General features: G+C 41.7%; 1 protein-coding gene across 5 annotated transcripts in view; it reads left to right on the top strand.

Annotated features, from left to right (window-relative positions):
- The window catches only part of LOC126177135 (glycerol-3-phosphate acyltransferase 1, mitochondrial), a 406,498-nt gene that overhangs the window by 366,625 nt on the left and 13,370 nt on the right, over positions 1–26,503 (top strand). For all 5 annotated transcript variants that reach the window (XM_049924403.1, XM_049924404.1, XM_049924402.1 and 2 more), the window contains 2 exons: positions 6,143–6,247; positions 22,914–23,106. In XM_049924403.1, the coding sequence (XP_049780360.1) occupies positions 6,143–6,247; positions 22,914–23,106 (298 nt within the window). The remainder of the gene's footprint in view (positions 1–6,142; positions 6,248–22,913; positions 23,107–26,503) is intronic.

Raw genomic sequence — 26,503 nt, 5'->3', positions numbered from 1 at the left:
AGTGTTTAGAGAACAACAAAAGGCTTGACGCTAAATTAAAAGGTGCAAAGTGGGTTCCCAACCTTGCATTTTTAGTGGATGCTAGCTGAGTACCTGGTGTTGCCCATGTATGTTCGTATTTCAGTTCTAGTAGCCCATCTCGTCCTTCCCTGTCTCACTGTCCATCTCCTGTGCCCTTCTTTCTGTCCACCTCTTCCACCCCCCAATCCTTGTCCATCTCATCCCACCCTCCTCTGTGTCCACCTCCTATTCTCTTCACTCTTTGTCCATCTCCTCCTCCCCCTCTCTCTGTTCATCTCTTCTTTCCTTTCTGTGTCCATCTCCTCTTACCCCTCTTACTGACCATCTCCCCATTTTCCTCTTCTCTGTCCATCTCCTCCTCCATCTCAATCTGCATCATACAATGATATAATTTGGTAGGTATGTTCAGTGGCTTATGTGGATACTAACTACTAACTGTGTTGGGAATAGACTTAATAGGAAAGAAGTAATAAGTTTAAACATAATGACGTCATGCCTGATATGACAGTTTTACTGCTTGAACAGTGAAAATAAAGTAAGTGATAAACTTTTTTCATTTCATCATTTTGTGGGGGTTGGAAGTGAGAAAAAGTTCAACAAAGTTTTGGAATTGTGTGTAAAGTTTGTCGTAAGTTACTGACTGCTCTCGTTCTCAAATACTGGGCAGTGTGCACAGTAGCTATACATTATGCAATGCGTGCATTGTGCAACAAATAGTATGGAAGTATGGATTAAACACACATAAGATTGTATAAACATTGCATTCATTACTTTGAACCATACCATGTAGCACATATCATCAACAAATAAAAGCATTTTGATAAATATGATAAAGTTGAAAAGTCAGACCATAAATAGCTATCTCAAAGATATATATTTTTCCCTAATTCATGTAATATTCTTCAAATCGATAAGTATCTTCTACTACACACTTTCTAAAGTAGACTGTGTTCTTCCTCAGTAGTCAATGTATCTTGTTACTGCATTTCATCAGAATTGGCTGAATGGGTTAATAATAATAAACATAATGATAAATTAAAATGTCATGCGTGATGCAACAATTTTTTATGCTTCTCAGTTTTATGTTTTCATATCTCATGAACTATGTGCCGTACAATGATAAAATTTTGCAGGTACATTCAGTGGTATATGTGAACAGTGTCTGCAAAATGTGTCATGAAAATAGTAGTAAAGAACTAATAAATTAAAACTTAATACCTAATGTGGCAGCTTTACTGCATGAACAGTGAAAATGTAGTGATCAATAAACTTTTTTCTTTTCATCTTTTTGTAGGGAGTGTCAGCAAGAAAAAGTTTTGTAAAGCTTTGAAATTATGTTTAAAGTTTGTTGCAAGTCACTAAATTCTCTCATTCTCAAACACTGGTTGAATAAAAGATGGGTATTTGCACATCATTTTTCACCTCCACTCCCACCCCTTCGAGAGATAAGTGGTCCTAAATCACACAGTGATTCTTTCCGGACTGTAAGTGTATGTGTACCAAGTTCGATTGAAATCAGTTCACTAGTTTGAGGAAATGTGGAACATATTTACATATACTTTTATAGTATGTATGGAGATCGTTTTTTCTGTGGTCCAGTTTTGATTACCGTATTTACTCGAATCTAAGCCGCACTTTTTTTCTGGTTTTTGTAATCCAAAAAACCGCCTGCGGCTTAGAATCAAGTGCAAAGCAAGCGGAAGTTCTGAAAAATGTTGGTGGGTGGCGCCACAACTAACTTCTGCCGTCGAATATATGTAGCGCTACAGAGGCATGCTTTGTAGGCACAAAGATAAATACTGGCACCAAATCCTCTGTGCCAGTAAATAAATTTAAAAAAAAAAGGTGGAAGACGAGCTTTTTTTCTCCGCCCCGAGTTTTGACCACTGCATTTTCATACATTATCCAATGAAGTAAATACAAATTCCGTATTGTTCATCTTCGAATGTAGCAGCATTTCAATGTACTACGAAAATCCAACTGGCAAGACTGTTTGGGATGTTTGTCAATATGGCCAACTCTACTTGTCAATATGGCCAACTCTACATTATGAATTTTTTCCTACCTGTGAGAAGAGATTGTTGCTAATAGGAACTTTATGAATAGTGAATCACTTGCAGTATTCTCTTCACCATAAGAATAACACGAATATAAACATTTGCCATGTATTCTTTTGTGTTTGCTGCTATCTCATTAAAATCCTGTCTGCCTAATAAAGTACGAAACTAGAGTGAGACAATAGCAAACGCGGAAGAATATACATATCATGTCATGTTTATATTCGTATTATTCTTATGCCTATTAGTGTTACAGTCAGAAATGAAGCACAGCAATTGACTAGATTTTTGCAGAATTTAATTACTAAAGAGGCGCCTGCAAAGATTTTCAAACGGAGAAAAATTTTCGCTAAACTCTCATTCAGAACATCATCTGTCATACGCAGTCTATTATTTGGTTCTTGTTGATCATTATCAAAGACAGCAGCAGTGTAAGTAAAAACAAATAGCAGTCTCTTGCTATTGTATCGCTAATGAGACTTTTTTTTTTTTTAGTTGTAAGCGGCTGTAGCGCGCACAAAAGCAAGCCCATGCCGCGAGCGGCGTCAGGCCGTAAACACGCACTATCAGAATGCGACAAACAATGCGTGACACAGTACAGTAATGCATTTTCAGCTTAGAGTGACGTAAACACCTATAACGAAGAAAAACGGCACTTATCAGGTCAAAGAAAAATAAGCAATCAATTCAAACCAGACGAAGCACGTGAAAAAGGAAGGGTTCCCGTATAAATACCGACGGAGCGCCTGATGCATAGCAATGGCTACCTGGTAAAGCTTAACTGCTAAGCTTACGACTTGAACCAAACTAATGTAGCTGTATCGTCATTCATTCGATCTAAATTGTCTCTCATATTACAATGGACCAACTTTGTTTCGATTTGGAGATGCGGCCTAAAACTTTTCTCTCTCCTTGAATTTCGAGTCTCAAATTTCAGGTGCAGCTTAGATTTGGGAAATTTTTTTTCCTTGATTTCGAGTCTCATTTTTCAGGTGCGGCTTAGATTTGAGTGCGGCTTGGATTCGAGTAAATACGGTAAATAAAGCCTGTACGGTGCAGAAAGTTATACTGAAGTTACCAGCAAAAACCCCATGAAAATTCATCTAGTAGTGTTGGAAATAAGTGTGTACAGACAAAGAGACAAGAAAATTGCAGTAAAACTTAAAATTACAATATTTCTTTTCTTCTATGACCCAGTTTTTTTTTTTTTTTATGAAATAAAACCTGTACATTGCCCCAAGCTATGCTGAAGTTAGCTGTGAAAACCCTTAGAATCTGCCTAGTAGTTTTGGAGACCAGCTTGTTAAAAGACAGACAGATATAATAGTGATAGTTTTATTATTAGTGTAGATTGCAGGACATATGAATGCTAGTTTGCAAGGTAAAAATCAATCAACTTGCGAAATGACTGAAATGGTGTAAGCTATCACGAGCAAGCCTGCACTGTGACAAAGGCCACTTTCATCAGAGAATTTTCCTACTCTTATCTTCTGTCCATGACAAAAATTATAAGGAGTATATTCCTCTAATTAATACAATAAAAGAGGAATTTCTCAAGCAATTTTGGGTATGCATTAAATCTATCGCAAGCTTTTGAATTATTTTTCGAGTCCATTGCTACTTCTGTAGATGATACTCCTCATAACTTTCAACTGTAATTAATAGATCTACAATGAGAGACAGTTCTTTTTGATAAGAAATTTAACAGTATTTTATCGAAACATTCCACAGCAAGAGTGTCCTCGTCTTCATTCTGAATCTGCAAAAATAATTTTACTGTCTTGATCGATATACTTTTGCGAGAAATATTTTTCTGTTATGAAAATTAATAAATCACAGTTAAGAGCAAACATGAGTGATAAAGGTTCACAGAAGTTTTGTACAGGTGTTAACCTCATTGTAAATTAGACTTGTGATAATTAAATAAAATGGGTTGTAAGTAATACTCTTTGAACTCCTGATTTCTTTTAATAATGCAAGATTTAATAAAAAGCAAATTTAACATATTACAGAGGAAGCAAGTGGCGGAGATGGCAGGGGAATTGCATGGAGGGGAGAGGAGGTAGCGGACAGCTGGGCTTCCTCTGCATGCACACCATTCACAGTTATCTGCTTATGTGCATGTGCACTTCACACAAGCGGTGTTCCTGCCCTACCCTGCATTATAGGCTCACTCAGATCATACCTTTAGTTCGGCTACAAACTCTTCGCATATCATTTCCTCTCACCTTAGAAGATGTGAAGCCTTGGTACATTAGTCCAGAAAATAACAGCAAACTAACAGATTTAAACAGATGAGAATAACGGTACAACTACAATTGAGACTTTCTAAGTCACGAAGATCACCAGTCTGACTACAGCTTTGTATGAATGCTTTTGATTGACAACAAAAATGGGAGGAGTTGTGTAAACAGACTGTTTCGTTACAAATTTCTTCAAAATTAATTATGAAGAATATTGAATTATGAATATGATCTGGCTTAACAAATATGGAACATTGTTATCTCCCCACTGCTCACAAAAGATAGGTGGATTTGCTACAAAAATGGAGGAAATTGCCGATTGTTGACATGTTAATCAGATTGTAAATCATATCATGAAACATTGCAAAATTAGATCATGTATTAGCTTTACTCTCTCATCTGATACAGTTGACTTACTCAGGAAGCTGATATTGGCACTGTGATAGACGTACACATGATTACTTCAACATTTTTAGGTAATATACACTCGTTTTCAGACAGAAACAGAACAAATTGAATGACTAGAGTTAGGACGTTCATATTCATAAGACACTAACATTAATATGTTATGCAGAAATTATTAGAATTTCATTCACCTTAGTTCACCATGTGTCCCGTTGCCTAGTAGGCATATGGTCCACCATGGGCCCTGGTAACTTGTTCCATGCATGATGACATCGATGCATATAAAGCGCGAATAGCGTCCTGTGGTACAGCCATCCATGCTGCATTCAACTGGTTCCAAAGCTCATCTTTGGTGGCTGGCATTGCGTCACAGTGCTGCACCAAAAAGGTACATGTTCATGCAGCAACATGTGGTCGCGCATTGGCTTGCTGAAAAACGACGTCTGTGGTCTTGTGCAGAAAGGGTGTGGCTACAGGTCGCAGGATGTATTCATGTAGGTTACACTGGTGCCCTGGACACACACAAACTGAGATTTGTGGTTGTACCCAACAGCACCCCACACAGTAAGACCCTTAGCTGGCACTTCAAAAAGCAATGGACTGTTGCCTGATAATGTATGATGTGTTACGCTGTTCCACTGTTGTGCCACAGCCAAGGAGGGTGCAGATCTATCCAGCAGTGCCATTCCGATAAGGTGTTGATCTTTCGGGGATGGTCTCGGTCATGCGACCTGACCCATCTCATCGTGTTCTACAGCCTTCAGTGAACCATTCGGCCCACACCCATTGCACTGCCAAAACACTTCATCCCACATGAGCAGCAATTTCATGGATTGATGCATCACATTCTCTTCTCCTAATAATGTGCCCTATTTCAAGCTCACCAATTGGACAGTACGGTTCGCGCATACATTTGTGAGGCATCCTGCACGTCTGGTCAAGTCACACTGATCCATTACCTTCGTTTTATAGTGACAACAAGAGCCACAGGCACATTTTACTGGTAGGTGGTGTTGCACCATGATATTGATTTGACCTTGAACCCAGGATGACATGGTTGCAATGCTACTCACTTCTGCAGAAAATACTGATGTACATGTCGAGCCTGCCAAATAACTAAATGAATAAGTAAATCCACCCTCCTGCCTCTCATTCATCCTCTCTTCCCTTTCTTTCGTATGTGCCTTATCCACTACTCAGTGGCTGCTGCATATAGTGAATGTTTACATGTATAAATTATATTCCAACCTGTATTTTCCATTAATGTGAACATCTGTTTGTGAGTAGAGAAAGAACAGTGTTTTTAAGATGGCACATTATGTCTAAGAGATCTGTGTTATTTTCTGGTTTAATCAAATAATGTCTTGTATGTGTTCACCAACACATGATTTAATTTTTGTATCTATTTTGAAACAGGTATGTTACACAGAAGAGCAGGAGAGGAGTCGAAGACTAGCAAGATACATTTTGCCAGATGATAGTTCAGATGAAGAATCATACACAAAGCCTACACATTATGTGGTACGTTTTCACTTTTCAGGATATAGGCCATAAAGCTATATGGTTTAATCCATCACATTTGCAGTACAAAATGTTTTCTTTGAATTAAAGTGGTAGTATAAATGTACACACAATTATATAATTGTTTAAGTTCTTTAAATTGTTTACTTGTAAAGCATGTAGGATTAAATGTGTATAATACACCAACTTTAACTATATAAAATATGACAAGAACAGTGTGCTAAAGAAGTGACATGGAGGAGGGTGGGCGATTTAGTCAGATTAAAATTCCTCACACATCTCCTTGGGAAATGAGGAAATACATTGTTGTTGTTGTTGTTGTTGTGGTCTTCAGTTCAGAGACTGGTTTGATGCAGCTCTCCATGCTATTCTATCCTGTGCAAGCTTCTTCATCTCCCAGTACCTACTGCAACCTACATATTCTGAATTTGTTTAGTGTATTCATCTCTTGGTCTCCCTCTACGACTTTTACCCTCCACACTGCCCTCCAATACTAAATTGGTGATCCCTTGATGCCTCAGAATATGCCCTACCAACCGATCCCTTCTTCTAGTCAAGTTGTGCCACAAATTTCTCTTCTCTCCAAGTCTATTAAATACCTCCTCATTAGTTATGTGATCTACCCATCTAATCTTCAGCATTCTTCTGTAGCACCACATTTCAAAAGCTTCCATTCTCTTCTTGTCTAAACAATTTATTGTCCATGTTTCACTTCCATACATGGCTAGACTCCATACAAATACTTTCAGAAACGACTTCCTGACACTTAAATCTATACTTGATGTTAACAAATTTTTCTTCTTCAGGAACGGCTTTCCTTGCCATTGCCAGTCTACATTTTATATCCTCTCTACTTCGACCATCATCAGTTATTTTTCTCCCCAAATAGCAAAACTCATTTACTACTTTAAGCATCTCATTTCCTAATCTCATTCCCGCAGCGTCACCCAGTTTAATTCGACTACATTCCATTATCCTCATTTTGCTTTTGTTGATGTTCATACATAAAGGCCCATAAAAGTAAAAGTTTGTATGGTGTATCCAATAAAGCGCTAAAACGTTATGGCCCTATGCAATATATAATATTCTTAGTCACATTAATGCTACGTAAACAATGTAGGAAATGACAGAGTGCTACTTACCGTAAAGAAGACATGTTAAGTTGCAGATAGGCGCAATTAAAAGACACTTGTGTAAAGCTTTCGGCCACAGCCTTCATCAGTAAAAGAGAAACACATTTACAAACACAAGCTAGCACACTTCATGCACACAGAACCGCCAACTCCAGCATCTCAGTCTGGAATGAAACAATTGTATGGAAATGCAAGCAACAATCTGAAGGGGATGGGGAAGGGGAAGGGATAACAGTGTATGGACGGAGAGAGAGGCGAACACTGTCTGTCGGAGTGTGCAGGGACTATACTGCCAATAGCACAGTGTCAGGTGGTTATAGGGCAGGGAGGTGGGGAAAAAAGGAGAGGAATGAGGAAAGACGTGTGGATGTTTTGACAGAGGGCTGCAAATAAACAGGGTGGGAGATGAGAATGGGGATGAGATGACATGACAGAGGGGGTGGTGACAGTATGCTACCATAGGTTGAGGACGGAATAATTATGAGAGCAGGGAGTGTGTTGTAAGACAAACTCCTATCCAACATAAACTCCAACCCCTGCTTAAAGCCTTATGTCCCTTCCAGAACATCTCCCCTGAATCCATTTCCATCCTTACCCCTATGACACCCTGCACACCCTGGTTCTACATTCTCCCCAAAATCCACAAACCCAACAATCCTCGACCCCCCATTGTGGCTGGTCATTGTGCCCCATTGAAAGAATTTCATTCCGAGTTGACACAAGACTTCCATACAATTCAACAACTTTTTTCACCGGCTATCCCTTACCTTCTGGATCCCTACTCGTTACTGTTGACACCATCTCCCTATACACCAACATCCCTCAGGCACATGGTCTTACTGCTACTGAACACTTCCTTTCCCAACGAACTTCAGACTCCAAACCCAGTACCTCATTCCTCATAGACCTAAGTAACTTTATCCTAACCCACAAGTACTTCTCATTTGAAGGGGAGGTATATAAATGTGCCATGGGCATGTGCGTGGCACCCTCCTATGCCAATCTTTTTATGGGCCTTCTAGAGGAGGCCTCCCAAAACACCAAACCTCTAGTCTGGTTCAGTTTCGTTGATGATATATTCATGATCTGGACTCAGACCAAGACACCCTATCTTCGTTCCTTCACAACCTCAACACCTTCTCTCCACTCCGTTTCATGTGATCCTCTTCAACCCAGTGTACAGCCTTCCTAGATATTGACCGTCTTCTCTCTGATGGCTCCATCTGCACCTCTGTCCACATTAAACCTACTAACCACCAACAATACCTGCATTTTGACAGCTGTCATCTCTTTCACACCAAAAAGTCCCTCCCATACATCCTAGCCATCCGGGCATGATGTATCTGCAGTGACAAAAACTCCCTTGCTCAGTGTGCTGAGGGTCTCACCCATGCTCTATCTCCGGGATCTAGTCCACAAACAGATCTCCCATGTCATTTCTCCTTACACCCCCATCCTCCCACCATCCCCAAGAACCAGCCACAAAGGAGTGTCTCCTTCATCACCCAGAAGCACCCCAGACTGCAACAACTGAGCCACATCCTTTGCCAGGGCTTTGATTACCTATCGTCATGCCTTGAAATGAAGGACATCCAACCCGAGACACTTCCCATCCCTCCTAAAGTGGTGTTCCGTCGCCCACCGAACCTCCACAACATCCTAGTCCATCCCTAAGCCATTCCCAATCCCAACCCCTTGCCAGAAGGATCATATCCCTGCTTAATCCACTTACCTAGCACTTCCTGTTACAGTCCTCTCACAGGTTTATCCTACCACATCAGGCCACCTGTGAAACAGCCGTGTCATTTACCAGCTCTACTGCAATCATCACGCAGTTTTTTATATTGGTATGACCACCAACCAGCTGTCCAGCAGGATGAACAGTGACCGCTAGATTGTGGCCAAGAGCAAAGTAGACCACCCTGTGGCACAACATGCAGCAGAACACAACACTTGATTTCAGTGGCTGCTTCACAGTCCAAGCCATCTGGATCCTTTTCTCCACCAAGAGCTTTTCTGAACTGCACAGACGGGAGTTTTCCACTCTCATAATTTCCCAGCTTCCAACTTAAGCTTAGTTTACATGACGACACTTGGTTGCAGGCAACTGCTCTACTGGCCACTGTGATGCGCGCTGTGCATTTGCGCAACTTGCTGGTGAACCTAAACACTTTCAGCGTGTTCCAACTTTGGCGACACTAGTTGCATGAGTTTTGAGGTTGTGTGTGTTTGTAGAGTGTAGGCAAACTGAAATATGAAGTGGGGAACTGAGAATAATGTTCGCTTTTTGGATATCTATGCTTTGCATAGGTTTTTGTAGTATTTCAGTGATACTGATTACAAAAACAAGCAAAATATTGCTGCCGCTGAGACCTTCATGTGCGATCATAACATAGATGGTTTGACAATATCTGAGCTGCAGGGTAAATTTTTTTTAGTTAGGAGTACATATATGGGCTACAACTGAATTAAGAAAAATACAAGCAAGTGTAATTCTAGCTGTTGCAATGCTCTCGTCTACAGGACTAAAATCCCATCATTTGAGTTGGCCAACAAGAGGGAAGGCTATACAAATTCAAGAAGCTGCATTCTTTTTTCAATATTCGTCTATTTAAAAAATCGCAGCAATGCTGCCCATTCACATGTTAGAATTTTGAAATACTGCCTCTGTACAGATCTATCTTCAAGAGAGTAAGTTTGCAAACCATTCTCTTCTTAATGCGGCCTGCTTCGAACAACTATTGTTGCTAATGTTAATAATTATTACTGTTAGTGTTAATAATTATTGGTGTTAATGAAATAGTGACATCACCAACTACAACCGTATCTTTTAGCATGCTGAGTGTTCTTGATTGTAATGCACACAATATGATGTGTAATTTCAGTTCTGGTGACAATACTTCATGCATTACAGTACCTTCATTCCTTATTGCATAATTAACTCTATTTAGAACAAACGTGAACAGTTCTGTTGACATTCTTAGATAATTAAAAGAACTTCTTGGATCTTCCGTTATAAATTATTTCAGCAAGGATGCTGAGCAACCTAGCTGACATCTTTTCTTCATCCAGTCAAGAATCGAAACACGTTTCTTATTTTTTTCTTATGCAGCGATTTCACACAACAAGCTTTAACTCCATCACAACTCGTGCGACATGCAGCTGCCAAAACTTTCATTTCAGACACGACTCGGGGACCAACAAAATGACGAAACTGAAGCGTATACTGGTGTCGCCACGTCTACAGTCATATATGAAACCACTTGCGTGCATCTCATTCCACGCAACGAGTGGCGCAACCCAATGTTTGCGTGTAAACCGGGCTTGAGGTTACATACTGTCCCCACACCCACCATCCAACAGTTTCCACCCCTTGTGTCACTCATCTCATCCCCATTCTCGTTAAAGTAAGTAGCAATCTGCCTTTTCCTACATTGTTGTTATTCCTGCATGGAGTTTCCATTGTTTGATTTAGGCTATGAATTTATACAACACAGTATACCAGATTACAATGTCACATTATTGATTCCACTGTAAGAAGCAGGACATCAGAGTCTCAGTAAGAAAAAAGAACACAGAGATGTCATTAACACTGTGCCAGTCTCTCTCTTCAAATCATTTTCCAAACTTCTCAGAAAGATAATGTTTTCAGGGTTCGTCACTTGCATATACAACACTAAGATACTTAGCTAATATTCATTTGAACACCGAAGGGTCACTCTACTGGTGTATCTATTTTTACATTTGTTGAGTCTGTAATGATGATTTTTGATAATTTAATAACACCATTTGTAGTCTTCTGCAATTTTCGGAAGATATTTGATTCGGATAGGCATCACTTGCCTCCAGTTGATTAATGTGTAGTGAAAACATGCCAATTATTTCACAAAAGCCTATTAAGAAAGTATCAAGATCCTGTATTAAGTGGCAACTATACAGGTAGTCTTCAGCCCCATTTATATGGTGCCCATAAGCACCATGAAGACGAGATTAGTTGAATTACAGCATGCACACAAGCGCACACAAGCATTTAAGCAATCGTTCACTTAATGTGCAATTGGACTGTGAAGAAACCCAATGATGAGGTACCATGCTAGGTACTCTCTGCCATGCACCTCAGAGTGGTTTGAAGAGTATGTTTGTAATGCAGTAAGACACATGTAATGACAGAGGTATCAAGCTACATGTCTTTTTTTTTTTTACTTCATTCTCTCTCTATCTCCCCCACCACACACACACACACACACACACACACACACACACACACTTAGTGATCAATTGCCTGTATCAGTTCTTCCACATCCAAAGGGGCTCACCACTCTTTGGTGACTATGTGCTTGGCTACCAAGGGCCTCCAGTGTTTGCAGCATTGCTTCCTCCTCCTGTACTGCAAACCTATATTTTGACTATCTCTTACTTCCTGTGATTTTCCATCAGATGGTTCTTTTGGTGCAGATCCTGCTCAAACTTGGTTCACAATTTTGGTCTTAATTTCTATTTTCAGTCCCAACACTATCTTCACCCTCCATTAAGGTCCGCATTATTGGATCTTACCAGCCATCTTTTCCAAATTTTACGGAAGTGCATGTTGTGGGGGGTCATCAAGTACCTGCACTATGTTAGCACCCTGACCATGCAGGGATTGCAGTGTTGATGTCTGCGCTGCACCCTCCTCTTGTATGCCACGGAGTACATGCCCATAATGATCAGGGCACAGGGACTTCCAGCAGTGGCTTATTGGCCAAGTAGCCATTGCTGTAGCTGGGTGGTGCCCATGGAGAGATCGCCTGTTTGATGTGGGTGGCACAATGATGGATAGTTTCCATGTGAAGCGACTTAAACTTTCACTCTCTGGTGGTCATTCAGCCCCAGCACTCACTTCACATGGAAAGCCCTCATACGATGCAACAAAGTACGATCCCAACGCATTCCCTTTCCCTTGCCACCCCATGGAAGGAACACAGGACTTGTCAACAAGGAGCAATATCCTACCCCCAATACCTGGTCTATACCAGAACTGAAGGGAGCACCTTTTTGGCCACAAAGCATTTGTTTTTTGTGGAAAACATTGAAGACAAATACAGGGAAATTACAGCTGATGAAGATGAAGATGAAGAGCAGTTCCTTCCTCATTAAAATGTCATCTCTTGCCAAGTCACAAGTGCTGCTCTCTTGTGAAAAGTCACGTGTCTTTCCCACGACTGTCACTCTCCTCAAGAGTCTCATTGTGGTCCATGGCATCATCTTTCACTGTCATCTTCTGCAATCTGACGATGAGCTGTGGGCCAACTTAGAGCAGCTGGGTGTGCATCTCATCCATCGTGTCCATGGGGGACCAAGGGAAAACAGAGTTGCAACCGGGGCCTTCATCTTGGCTTTCGAGGGTGATACGTTGCCTGAGAAAGTCAAGATGACGATCTTCCGGTGTGATGTAAAACCCTGTGTTCCTCCTCCTATGAGATGATTCAGTTATATGAAGTTCGGACATGTCTCTTCCCATTGCACTGCTAGTGCTGTTTGCAATTTTGTTTGGGCATTAGCTGCACACAAACATTCCTTGTGTCCATCCCCCATCTGTGTAAACTGCAGCACACTCCACTCGCCCTACTCACCAGATTTCAGGACTATAAGACCCTGGACAAGATCAGATATCAAGAGCCCAGTAAAACACCTATTAGTGTCTTAATCCCAGACAAATGACACACTCTTCCGCTACAGCTGCAACATTGTCGCCTTTCCTGTCGACAGTGCTTTCCTCTGTTGTGCCTCTTGCAGTGGGCCCTCAGAGCCATCCACTGATATGTGCACCCGTGGCGGTTTGGGCCATTCTGGTACTTCCACACACCTACTTTGGGAGCATTGGCTTCCCACCTGCCGGGGACACTGGTCCCCACCCCCCAGCTGGAGGCACCTCGTCCTCCTCCAGCTTCTCTAGCTGGTCCATTGGGACTCTTTTCTTCCATGGTTCCTGCTGGTCCATAGCTAGATGCCAGTGGATGGTTGAAGGAGCCACACTCTGCTGGCTGTCGGACTTCTCTTTCTTCCTATGTTTCTGAAACCAATTCAGAGAAACCTTCCTAGTTCTTGTCTTCTAAAGAGAAGGACAATAAGAAGTCTTCTAAGACAGAAAGTCTGGTGACCCCATGCCACTGGTCTCTGCATGTACTTCTTCTGTGTTTGCACAAGGTGGAGATGAAGGTGGCCCCTGAGGCACCAGATCTCTCCAGGCAAAGTGGTGCAGAACCTATGTCAGTGGATCCCCTAACTCTCAACCAGTGGCAGTACAAGACCCTGAATCATAATATGGCCCCTCATGGTCACTTCATGCACACACGGTATGCAGACTGTCTGATTGTCCAGTGGAATTGTCAAATTTTTCCACTACCTGGCTGAGGTATGACAGCTTTTAAGCACTTAACCTGCATTCTATAGTGTGAGCTAGGAAACGTGGTTTCCAGCAACTTGGAACCCTGTGCTTCCAGTCTGCCGAGGTTATTTTAATAATTATACTGACTGTGAGAGGATATCAGGTGGAGTTTGTATGTATGTGCTGGTCTCTTATATACAGTGACCTTACGTCTCTTGATACATCTTTGGAGACTGTGGCTGTTCAGGTAAGGGCACTGTGGCTGTTCAGGTAAGGGCACATCAGGATTTTACCATCAGTAATGTTTATCTGTCTACTGATGATGTCATGTCCCAGGATGTACTGTCTGCATTACTCTCTCAGGTCCCCCCACCTTTCCTAGTCTGGGTTACTTCAACACTCATTACCCTTTATCCTGGTACACTGATCACTGACCATGGTAAAGACATCGAATCTTTACTGGCACACATCGATCTTTGCCTCGTGAACTATGGTGCTACCACACACTTCAATGTGGCCCACAGAACTTAATTGGTCATTCATCTTTCCTTCTGCAGCCCAGATCTTCTACCATCTGTTCACTGGAATTTCCATGATGACTTGTGTGGTAGTGACCACTTCCTCTAACTTCCTGTCCCTCCCTCAGCATTGCTCCTGCAGATGCCCACCTGGATTGGTCTCCAAAATTCTGATTTTGATGGGTTCACCTCTGCTGTCATCCTTAGCTCCCCATAAATCTGGAAAAAAATGCTACCACTGCTCCTTAAGATTCACAATTTGTTGCTTGAGGGTGGACGTAATCAAAGATATTTTTTTCTGTACCAAATAAGAAAACTGACGACAGTTTACAGAAGAGGAATAAGAGACACACACATTAACATTCAAAACATATTATTATGTAAAATATGGTAACATTGAAAAGTATTTAGCTATCATTGATGAGTATATGCATTCTGTTCTATTGTGTAGGCCACTAAGAATGAGTAATTTATTTTTACATTTTTTATGTTACGTGGAGCTTGTGAGAAATATAACCTGCTTTTTGTGGTTTCTTGATCCATTAATTTAAGATGTTTACTTTCCTTGCTATTATAATCCTTCCTATTTATTCTGCAAATCTGTCCACCACAACGCACACAATAAACTTTCAAAATGAGAACAGTTTCGAACATGTAAGGATAGAATAATTGTTTATTATATATCTTTGAAGTGTTGTCTATAAGTTTGTCAAGAAGGGTTTTTTGCATGGCAGTTAATACCTCGGGTGAAAGCATTACCATCTATTCTGTATACGTGTTGGCTGGGATACCCAAAATTAGTAGGCACTATTACAAGTATTCGAGGTGAAAAAGTGTGGTTTTGCCGCTTACATGTCAGTCATGCAGTGACGCCATACAGAGGTAAAGCTGGCATCAATGCAACAGTTGTTCAGAACACCACAGTACTTTAGTAGTCGTGATCCTATAGGAGATGGTGTGCCCTGCCTACTTTTGTCCGTTTTTAATATGTTTCTCTGTTCACTGCAAGGCTGAATTTTCAAGGATGATGCAATACAGTAAAACTTTTTCAAAATAGAATCGCCAGGTACTAAAATGATTTTCGAAATTGTACAAATTCCTGGATTACACAGAACTCGCTAGGCAACATAAAATTTGTCAGGTACCATGCACAAAAGTATAAATCTGTAATTGCGCACATATTTACATACCTTCACTCCTCGACAGTAGAAGTCCGTGTACTGTATATTGCACAGAAGGACACTAGACTATTACACTAATTGATAAAATGATATGGCATTTCTGTATTGTTACTCTAACTTGTTGTTATGTATACATACACATTATTCCCATACTTATTATCTTTACATTTCACATTTTTCGCCAAATATCAAAGAGGAAAACCTGTTTGAATTTCCTGTTCAAAATAGTTTTTTCTGTAGATGCCTCAAACTCCATATTTCCAAGCACTTTAGTGACATTCAGAGCCTCACTCTGCAACATGGGTCCAGACAAAGGTAAGTTCTTTTGCCCATGCATTTACGAACTGTTCCCACATTGCCTTGGTAATTTCTTCATTTATCATCTTCTGCGCCTTTCTTTTCATTTGTTCATCCTCAGTCATCCATTCATCCTGCATCTTATCCTTTTTTTCCAAAATATCATATATTTGTGTTTTATTGCATTTTGAATGTAACGTTATTTTACACACAAAACTTTTTGTTCAACATCATGTTATCAATTAGAGTGAAACTGGCAGAAAATGATGCAGGTAGTGCATTTCATTGGAATACTTGAACTTATGGGGTAAAACCAATGTTTAACAGAACAATACCCACCTCTTTCACCTCAGAGATTGCAGCAGTGTGTTCTTAGGCACGCCACAGTGTGTCAGTAGTAATGCAATGTGTCAGTAGTAATGGACAACAAGAAACATGGACAAACAGAGGGCTCATGAGCGAAACTTGTCCTAGGTCGTACTGACACTGTGCATAACATGTTTGTTGTGGCACAGAGCAACACAGTTTGATGTACACACCCACAGTGCTGCACTGCGCTAAACCTCTTTTCTTGGTTTTGCGCCATTTAACAGCGTTGTCAGGGCTGTACAGTATTTGTGTTAAAAATAGCTTCCTTGTAAAGTCCTGAATAACCTTGTAAAGTCCTGAATAACTAATGTTCTGACAGGTTACTGTTAGTGAGAACTTGCCCTTCAGTATATCCTCTCTTCTCGTTATCCGCCAGGCCTCAACCTCCGCTAATTTCAAGTTGCCGCCGCTCATACTTCACCTGTCTTTCAACAACATCTTTGCCTCTGTACTTCTGCCTCGACTGACATCTCTGCCAAAATTCTTTGCCTTTACAAATGTCTGCTTGTGTCTGTGTATGTGCGGTTGGATATGGGTGTGTGTGCGAGTGTATACCTGTCCTTTTTTCCCCCTAAGGTAAGTCCTTCCGCTCCCGGGATTGGAATGACTCCTTACCCTCTCCCTTAAAACCCACATCCTTTCATCTTTCCCTCTCCTTCCCTCTTTCCTGACGAAGCAACCGTTAGTTGCGAAAGCTTGAATTTTGTGTGTATGTTTGTGTGTCTATCGACCTGCCAGCGCTTTTGTTTGGTAAGTCTCATCATCTTTGTTTTTATATATATATATATATAATGTTGGGTTCAAATTAATGATATTGTGTGTCTGTCGACCTGCCAGCACTTTCATTTCGTAAGTCACATCACTTTGTTTTTGAATGTTTCCCTCTATATATATATATATATATATATATATATATATATATATATATATATATATATATATATATATATAGGGAAACATTCAAAAACAAAGTGATGTGACCTACGAAATGAAAGTGCTGGCAGGTGTCTGTATATGTGTGGATGGATATGTGTGTGTGTGCGAGTGTATACCCGTCCTTTTTTCCCCATAAGGTAAGTCTTTCCGCTCCCGGGACTGGAATGACTCCTTACCCTCTCCCTTAAAACCCACATCCTTTCGTCTTTCCCTCTCCTTCCCTCTTTCCTGATGAGGCAACAGTTTGTTGCGAAAGCTTGAATTTTGTGTGTATGTTTGTGTTCGTTTGTGTGTCTGTCGACCTGCCAGCGCTTTCATTTGGTAAGTCACATCATCTTTGTTTTTAGGTATATATATATAGTAGAGGGAAACATTCCACGTGGGAAAAATATATCTAAAAAGAAAGATGATGAGACTTACCAAACAAAAGTGCTGGCAGGTCAATAGACACACAAACATACACACAAAATTCTAGCTTTCGCAACCAAAGGTTGCCTCGTCAGGAAAGAGGGAAGGAGAGGGAAACACGAAAGGATTTGGGTATATGCTTTGGGTATAAGCTTTCACAACAAACGGTTGCTTCGTCAGGAAAGAGGGAAGGAGAGGGAAAGATGAAAGGATGTGGGTTTTAAGGGAGAGGGTAAGGAGTCATTCCAATCCCGGGAGCGGAAAGACCTACCTTAGGGGGAAAAAAGGACAGGTATACACTCACGCACACACACACACATCCATCTGCACATACACAGACACAAGCAGATATTTGTAAAGGCAAAGAGTTTGGGCAGAGATGTCAGTCGAGGCGGAAGTACAGAGGCAAAGATGTTGTTGAAAGACAGGTTAGGTATGAGCGGCGGCAAACTGAAATTAGAAATTAGCGGAGATTGAGGCCTGGCGGATAGCGAGAAGAGAGGATATGCTGAAGGGCAAGTTCCCATATCCGGCGTTCTGACAGGTTGGTGTTAGTGGGAAGTATCCAGATAACCCGGACGGTGTAACACTGTGCCAAGATGTGCTGGCCGTGCACCAAGGCATGTTTAGCCACAGGGTGATCCTCATTACCAACAAACACTGTCTGCCTGTGTACATTCATGCGAATGGGCAGTTTGTTGCTGGTCATTCCCACATAGAAGGCTTCACAGTGTAGGCAGGTCAGTTGGTAAATCACGTGGGTGCTTTCACACGTGGCTCTGCCTTTGATCGTGTACGCCTTCCGCGTACAGGACTGGAGTAGGTGGTGGTGGGAGGGTGCATGGGACAGGTTTTACACCGGGGGCGGTTACAAGGGTAGGAGCCAGAGGGTAGGGAAGGTGGTTTGGGGATTTCATAGGGATGAACTAAGAGGTTACGAAGGTTATGTGGACGGAGGAAAGACACTCTTGGTGGAGTGGGGAGGATTTAATGAAGGATAGATCTCATTTCAGGGCAGGATTTGAGGAAGTCGTATCCCTGCTGGAGAGCCACATTCAGAGTCTGATCCAGTCCCGGAAAGTATCCTGTCACAAGTGGGGCACTTTTGGGGTTCTTCTGTGGGAGGTTCCGGGTTTGAGGAGATGAGGAAGTGGCTCTGGTTATTTGCTTCTGTACCAGGTCGGGAGGGTAGTTGCGGGATGCGAAAGCTATTTTCAGGTTGTTGGTGTAATGGTTCAAGGATTCCGGACTGGAGCAGATTCGTTTGCCACAAAGACCTAGGCTGTAGGGAAGGGACCGTTTGATGTGGAATGGGTGGCAGCTGTCATAATGGAGGTACTGTTGCTTGTTGGTGGACGGACGTGTGAAGCTGGCCATTGGACAGGTGGAGGTCAACGTCAAGGAAAGTGGCATGGGATTTAGAGTAGGACCAGGACCAGGTGAATCTGATGGAACCAAAGGAGTTGAGGTTGGAGAGGAAATTTTGGAGTTCTCTCCAAACCTTCCAGGAATTTCTGACTTCCAGCCTTGCCTCTCAATCCTTCTTAAAAAAACCTTAATCCTACTCCCAACATCACCACTGCTGAAGCCCATGCTATCCGTGATCTGAAGGCTGACCAATCCATCGTCATTCTTCTGGCGGACAAGGGTTCCACGACCGTGGTACTTGATCGTCGGGAGTATGTGGCTGAGGGACTGCGTCAGCTTTCAGACAACACTACTTACAAAGTTTGCCAAGGTAATCCCATTCCTGATGTCCAGGCGGAGCTTCAAGGAATCCTCAGAACCTTGGGCCCCCTACAAAACCTTTCACCTGACTCCATCAACCTCCTGACCCCACCAACACCCCGCACCCCTACCTTCTATCTTCTTCCTAAAATTCACAAACCCAATCATCCTGGCCGTCCCATTGTCGCTGGTTACCAAGCCCCCACAGAACGCATCTCTGCCTACGTAGATCAACAGCTTCAACCCATTACATGCAGTCTCCCATCCTTCATCAAAGACACCAACCACTTTCTCGAATGCCTGGAATCCTTAGCCAGCTTCATCCTGACCCACAACTTCTTCCCTTTCGAAGGTCAGACATACCAACAATTAAAGGGAACAGCCATGGGTACCAGGATAGCCCCCTCGTACGCCAACCTATTCATGGGTCGCTTAGAGGAAGCCTTCTTGGTTACCCAGGCCTGCCAATCCAAAGTTTGGTACAGGTTTATTGATGACATTTTCATGATCTGGACTCACAGTGAAGAAGAACTCCAGAATTTCCTCTCCAACCTCAACTCCTTTGGTTCCATCAGATTCACCTGCTCCTACTCCATATCCCATGCCACTTTCCTTGACGTTGACCTCCACCTGTCCAATGGCCAGCTTCACATGTCCGTCCACATCAAACCCACCAACAAGCAACAGTACCTCCATTATGACAGCTGCCACCCATTCCACATCAAACGGTCCCTTCCCTACAGCCTAGGTCTTTGTGGCAAACGAATCTGCTCCAGTCTGGAATCCTTGAACCATTACACCAACAACCTGAAAACAGCTTTCGCATCCCGCAACTACCCTCCCGACCTGGTACAGAAGCAAATGACCAGAGCCACTTCCTCATCTCCTCAAACCCGTTACCTCCCACAGAAGAACCCCAAAAGTGCCCCACTTGTGACAGGATACTTTCCGGGACTGGATCAGACTCTGAATGTGGCTCTCCAGCAGGGATACGACTTCCTCAAATCCTGCCCTAAAATGAGATCTATCCTTCATTAAATCCTCCCCACTCCACCAAGAGTGTCTTTCCTCCGTCCACATAACCTTCGTAACCTCTTAGTTCATCCCTATGAAATCCCCAAACCACCTTCCCTACCCTCTGGCTCCTACCCTTGTAACCGCCCCCGGTGTAAAACCTGTCCCATGCACCCTCCCACCACCACCTACTCCAGTCCTGTAACGCGGAAGGCGTACACGATCAAAGGCAGAGCCACGTGTGAAAGCACCCACGTGATTTACCAACTGACCTGCCTACACTGTGAAGCCTTCTATGTGGGAATGACCAGCAACAAACTGCCCATTCGCATGAATGTACACAGGCAGACAGTGTTTGTTGGTAATGAGGATCACCCTGTGGCTAAACATGCCCTGGTGCACGGCCAGCACATCTTGGCACAGTGTTACACCGTCCAGGTTATCTGGATACTTCCCACTAACACCAACCTGTCAGAACTCCGGAGAAGGGAACTTGCCCTTCAGCATATCCTCTCTTCTCGCTATCCGCCAGGCCTCAATCTCCGCTACTTTCTAATTTCAATTTGCCGCCGCTCATACCTCACCTGTCTTTCAACAACATCTTTGCCTCTGTACTTCCGCCTCGACTGACATCTCTGCCCAAACACTTTGGCTTTACAAATATCTGCTTGTGTCTGTGTATGTGCGGATGGATATGTGTGTGTGTGCGAGTGTATACCTGTCTTTTTTTCCCCCTAAGGTAGGTCTTTCTGCTCCCGGGATTGGAATGACTCCTTACCCTCTCCCTTAAAGCCCACATCCTTTTGTCTTTCCTTCTCCTTCCCTCTTTCCTGATGAAGCAACCGTGGTTGCGAAAGCTTGAATTTTGTGAGTATGTTTGTGTTTGTTTGTGTGCCTATCGACCTGCCAGCGCTTTTGTTTGGTAAGTCCCATCATCTTTGTTTTATATATACAGGGTGTTACAAAAAGGTACAGCCAAACTTTCAGGAAACATTTCTCACACACAAATAAAGAAAAGATGTCATGTGGACATGTGTCCGGAAACGCTTAATTTCCATGTTAGAGCTCATTTTAGTTTCGTCAGTATGTACTGTACTTCCTCGATTCTGATGATCAAATCGTAAATTTTCGCAATCAACATGTGTGGGCTGATGAGAATCCGCATGCAAATGTGCAATCACGTCATCAACACAGATTTTCTGTGAACGTTTGGGCAGGCATTGTTGGTGATGTCTTGATTGGGCCCCATGTTCTTCCACCTACGCTCAATGGAGCACGTTATCATGATTTCATACGGGATAATCTATCTGTGCTGCTAGAACATGTGCCTTTACAAGTACGACACAACATGTGGTTCATGCACGATGGAGCTCCTGCACATTTCAGTCGAAGTGTTCGTACGCTTCTCAACAACAGATTAGGTGACCGATGGATTGGTAGAGGCGGACCAATTCCATGGCCTCCACGCTCTCCTGACCTTAACTCTCTTGACTTTCATTTATGGGGGCATTTCAAAGCTCTTGTCTACGCAACCCCGGTACCAAATGTAGAGACTCTTCGTGCTTGTATTGTGGACGGCTGTGATACAATACGCCATTCTCCAAGGCTGCATCAGCGCGTCAGGGATTCCTGCGGCGGAGGGTGGATGCATGTATCCTCGCTAACGGAAACATTTTGAACATTTCCTGTAACAAAGTGTTCGAAGTCACGCTGGTACGTTCTGTTGCTGTGTGTTTTCATTCCATGATTAGTGTGATTTGAAGAGAAGTAATAAAATGAGCACTAACATGGAAAGTAAGCGTTTCCGGACACATGTCCACATAACATATTTTCTTTCTTTGTGTGTGAGGAACGTTTCCTGAAAGTTTGGCCATACCTTTTCATAACACCCTGTGTGTTTTATATATATATATATATATATATATATATATATATATATATATATATATGTCTGCTTGTGTCTGTATATGTGTGGATGGATATGTGTGTGTGTGTGCGAGTGTGTACCCGTCCTTTTTTCCCCTTAAGGTAAGTCTTTCCGCTCCCGGGACTGGAATGACTCCTTACCCTCTCCCTTAAAACCCACATCCTTTCGTCTTTCCCTCTCCTTCCCTCTTTCCTGATGAGGCAACAGTTTGTTGCGAAAGCTTGAATTTTGTGTGTATGTTTGTGTTCGTTTGTGTGTCTGTCGACCTGCCAGCACTTTCATTTGGTAAGTCACATCATCTTTGTTTTTAGATATATTTTTCCTTCGTGGAATGTTTCCTTCTATTATAACCATATATATATATATATATATATATATATATATATATATATATATATATATATACACACTTCGAGGCAGTACTTGCTGAAAATTCAAAGCAAAAATTAACTAGCTTATTGTCCACTGTTTCCTTCCTATACCATTGTGACAGTTTCTGTGGCAAAACAAATATTCTCATGCATATACATGCTCAAAAGCATTGAAGTATAGGAACACTGTGGCGGTAACTTTCAGCAAAACACAAGAAAAATAAATTTATGTTCCCATCAAATGAAAAAAAAAATCATATAGTTATTATGTGATGATATTTGCTGTGGAAACAACTGAAACTAATTGCACAATGTATTAATCTACTACAGTGATTTTTCTGTTGGTTGCTTAGACTACCAGCTTCCTTTTTTTGCCCTTGTAATAGTTCTATTTTTCTTACTGTTGCTTTATTTCAGGTAAATCTTGATGCAAAATCCATAGAGCATCTGAGATATTTTGAAGGTCTTTTAAGACCATTGATCGATACATATGCTATTAGCGCAGACGTTCTGAGTCGCCTTGTAGGCCGGCAACTGCTCGAGAAGGAGCTGGTTCAAGAAATTCTAGCAGAAATCAAAACACAGATTGACCTTGGTCACTGCTTCCATGGTAAGTTGTTCTTGATTTTAACTTGTGTGGAACCTAGAAAAACATGGCAAATAATTTTCTTCATATAATTTAGCTGTTGACTGAGTAGCGCTCTATTATTATACATAATTCTGAGCTCTGTGACTTACCAAACGGGAAAGCGCTGGTAGATAGGCACAATAAAATACACACACACACAATTTCGAGCTTTCGCAACCCCCGGTTGCTTCATCAAGAAAGAGGGAAGGAGAGGGAAAGATGAAAGGATGTGGGTTTTAAGGGAGAGGGTAAGGAGTCATTCCAATCGCGGGAGCGGAAAGACTTACCTTTGGGGGAAAAAAGGACGGGTATACACTCGCGCACACACACACACATCCATCCACACATATATAGACACAACCAGACATATTTAAAGGCCTGTAAATATAATTTGCCTTTAAATATGTCTGCTTGTGTCTGTATAGGTGTGGATGGATATGTGTGTGTGTGCGAGTGTATACCCATCCTTTTTTCCCCCTAAGGTAAGTCTTTCTGCTCCCGGGATTGGAATGACTCCTTACCCTCTCCCTTAAAACCCACATCCTTTCATCTTTCCCTCTCCTTCCCTCTTTCTTGATTAAGCAACCGGGGGTTGCGAAAGCTCGAAATTTTTTGTGTGTGTTTGTGTGTTTTTTATTGTGCCTATCTACCAGCGCTTTCCCATTTGGTAAGTCATGGAATCTTTGTTTTTAATATATTTTTCCCATGTGGAATGTTTCTTTCTATTTTATTTAAATCTGAGCTCTATTATAGATAAATCTTTCATGATAAAAATGGTGGCATATGACTCTGTGGTCCCTCCCAGCACTGTGTCTCTGTTTGTACTTAGCACATATTTTACACTCCATGAATTACTCTGTGCAATGTAAATTCCATACTTATGTCTCTAAGCAAATACTGAATATTACAGAGGCTATGAAGTGACTTATTGTTAATTATACCTGAAACCCAGAAGTGTCCGGAAGTCATCCTCAATATGTACACTAAATCTGTTTTGTTCTATAGATGTTGTCAACTGTCATCATTAACTTCTTAATGACGGGCATCATGAATTTTCATCATACCAGTGTGACTCTAATAAGGTTTACTGCTTTCAAGCGCTAGTGCTAGTAGGTGCAGATTCTACACGAAGCTACCAACACTTCTGTCACGGGCTGCCATGTCCTAAGTGTTTTGGGTACTTCTTGAGTAACATAATTTTTTTTTTCTTCCATGAAGAAATATATTCAGAAGAAATTGTAGAAGTTTTTTGTGGTGTTGCGGATAAGTATGAGCTGGAAGGAAGCAGAAGAATGAAACCTGGTTCAACACAGAGTCTTCTCCGTCAAGATAGCATCAAGCGGTTGCTGAGGTGTATGTACGCTTTCAACAAATGTATTTAAACAGTGTCACATGGTCTCAATCCATGAAATGCTGTGGGGACAATTAGGATTAAATCCTGTGGAAAAGTCTGAGATTCATCCCAAGATGTTAGTGCACAGCATGGTGAGCAGGAACTGTGTACCATTCTGCTATTCTCCCCTTGTTGACCAAATTCAGGGGGCCAATATGTGCTTCACCACTCAGATGAACAAATTACTTTTGTTGCAAGCTGCACAGCAGTACTGTGAGTTACCAGATTCTGTTATGGTGGTTGATAATTTGCCTCTGTAGATGGCATTTTGGACAGCTTCTGTTTAGAGGTGTAGTGTCAGATGTATTGACCACTAGACATGCACCACAAACAAGTTGTAGCAATATATCAGGCAAATAAGTATAGCAAGAGTGTAGTGATATCTGTATACAGAGTAGTGCTTTTGAACTTCCTTGCATCCTCTGGACGAGCAGCTTTCAGTTGGAGCTTATCCCCAAAAATCAAAAATATATTACAGAACTTACATCCACTTCACAGTCAATATTTCCTTGATATAGCATTTTAACTGTTGAGAACAGATCCTAGCAGTAGGAATCAACCATTAGTCTTCTGTCCATGACACTGGAAATTTATTTAGTACTACACTTGTCAATGAAAGGAAGGAATATTAGGTTTTAACGTCCCATCAGTATGGATAATGTACACTTGTAGGTGGCAATCATCTTTCTCACTCGCAGTTGTCCACTATTATAGAAGAATTTGAAGTGAGGTTAATTAGGAAATAACTTTGTGTTGTCAGTGGCAATCCGTTATTGTCAAGCCGATAATTTATCAATCATTCCATATATACTGCACATTTGATGGTTCATTCATTGGCTAGGGCATGTCAAGTTCTCTTCAGCACATGACATTCTCACATCCACCTCTGTAGTAATGGTTTTGGAAAACAAATTTTTAAAGTGAGGTTGTTATGCCTATGTTCAATTTTTATTTTTTATTTTTTTTATCCCCCCCCCCCCCCCTCCCCCCCCAATAGGGGTAGTGACCTCTCCGGCAGTTCCCAGTAGTAGCAGTTAAATAAATCTTCTGAAGCCCTGAGGGTGCTACTCAACTTTTGCCAGTGTTTGTCCAGTTGGTTTGTGGGGTTTGTGGATTTCAAATTACAAGCACTGAATAGAATGTGTATGTCTTACGTGTTTAGTTTATTTGTTTGTTTATGTACTTTGAAAGACTTTTGTCAGTTTACATGTACAAGTTAATAATACCAATTTACAACATTATAAACAGGTAAGTAAATTTCAGTGTGTACCACATTTACATTGTAAAAATTTTTACGTCCTTTATTTCTATCCCTGCTGATTTTAAGTGTAACTGGTGCAGCAGTTAAACAGGTAATTTTGCGACCCTGACAATATCACATTTCATTAGGAGTTAGAGAACAGGAGATGTTCAGTCAAGGTGGTGTTGCGGACCAGTGAACAATGCACTAGTGCTGTGAAGGCGTTTTACAAAAACAACAGCTACATGGACGCACAGCATTTATTTCGTGCTCATTAGAATCTCGCAGTCTCATTGGCATATGGCATCAAAGTGTGTGTACAGAAATTAAGGAAATGGGTTATACAGTAAGAAAGGTGGGAGGAAGTGCAAAACAGATTTGCACACCACAGATTTTTGCAAGAGTGGAAATCTTGCCAGAGTCCCAGGCTTTCTGCAAGCAACCATGTGCTTCAGCTCGACACATCAGATCATAGGGTACAGTGAATATTCCACGAAAAACTGCAGTACCTCCCATACTGAAGTCAGACAATGCAAAAACTGAATTCAGACGAGCTCCCAAAGAGATTGCGCTTTTGCCGGGAGTTGTTGGAACTCATGAACAACAACCCATGCCTGTGTGACAATCTGATCATGAGCGATAAGGCCAATTTTTATTTGTCAGGCTTTGTTAACAAGCAAAACATAAGATACTGGTCATGTCAAATTCCTGAAATGCTTCATCAGACACCACTTCCCAGACAGAAA

Source organism: Schistocerca cancellata, chromosome 3 (genome assembly GCF_023864275.1).
Source record: "Schistocerca cancellata isolate TAMUIC-IGC-003103 chromosome 3, iqSchCanc2.1, whole genome shotgun sequence".
NCBI classification, from domain to species: domain Eukaryota; kingdom Metazoa; phylum Arthropoda; class Insecta; order Orthoptera; family Acrididae; genus Schistocerca; species Schistocerca cancellata.
This window is presented reverse-complemented; position numbering and strand designations above follow the sequence as displayed.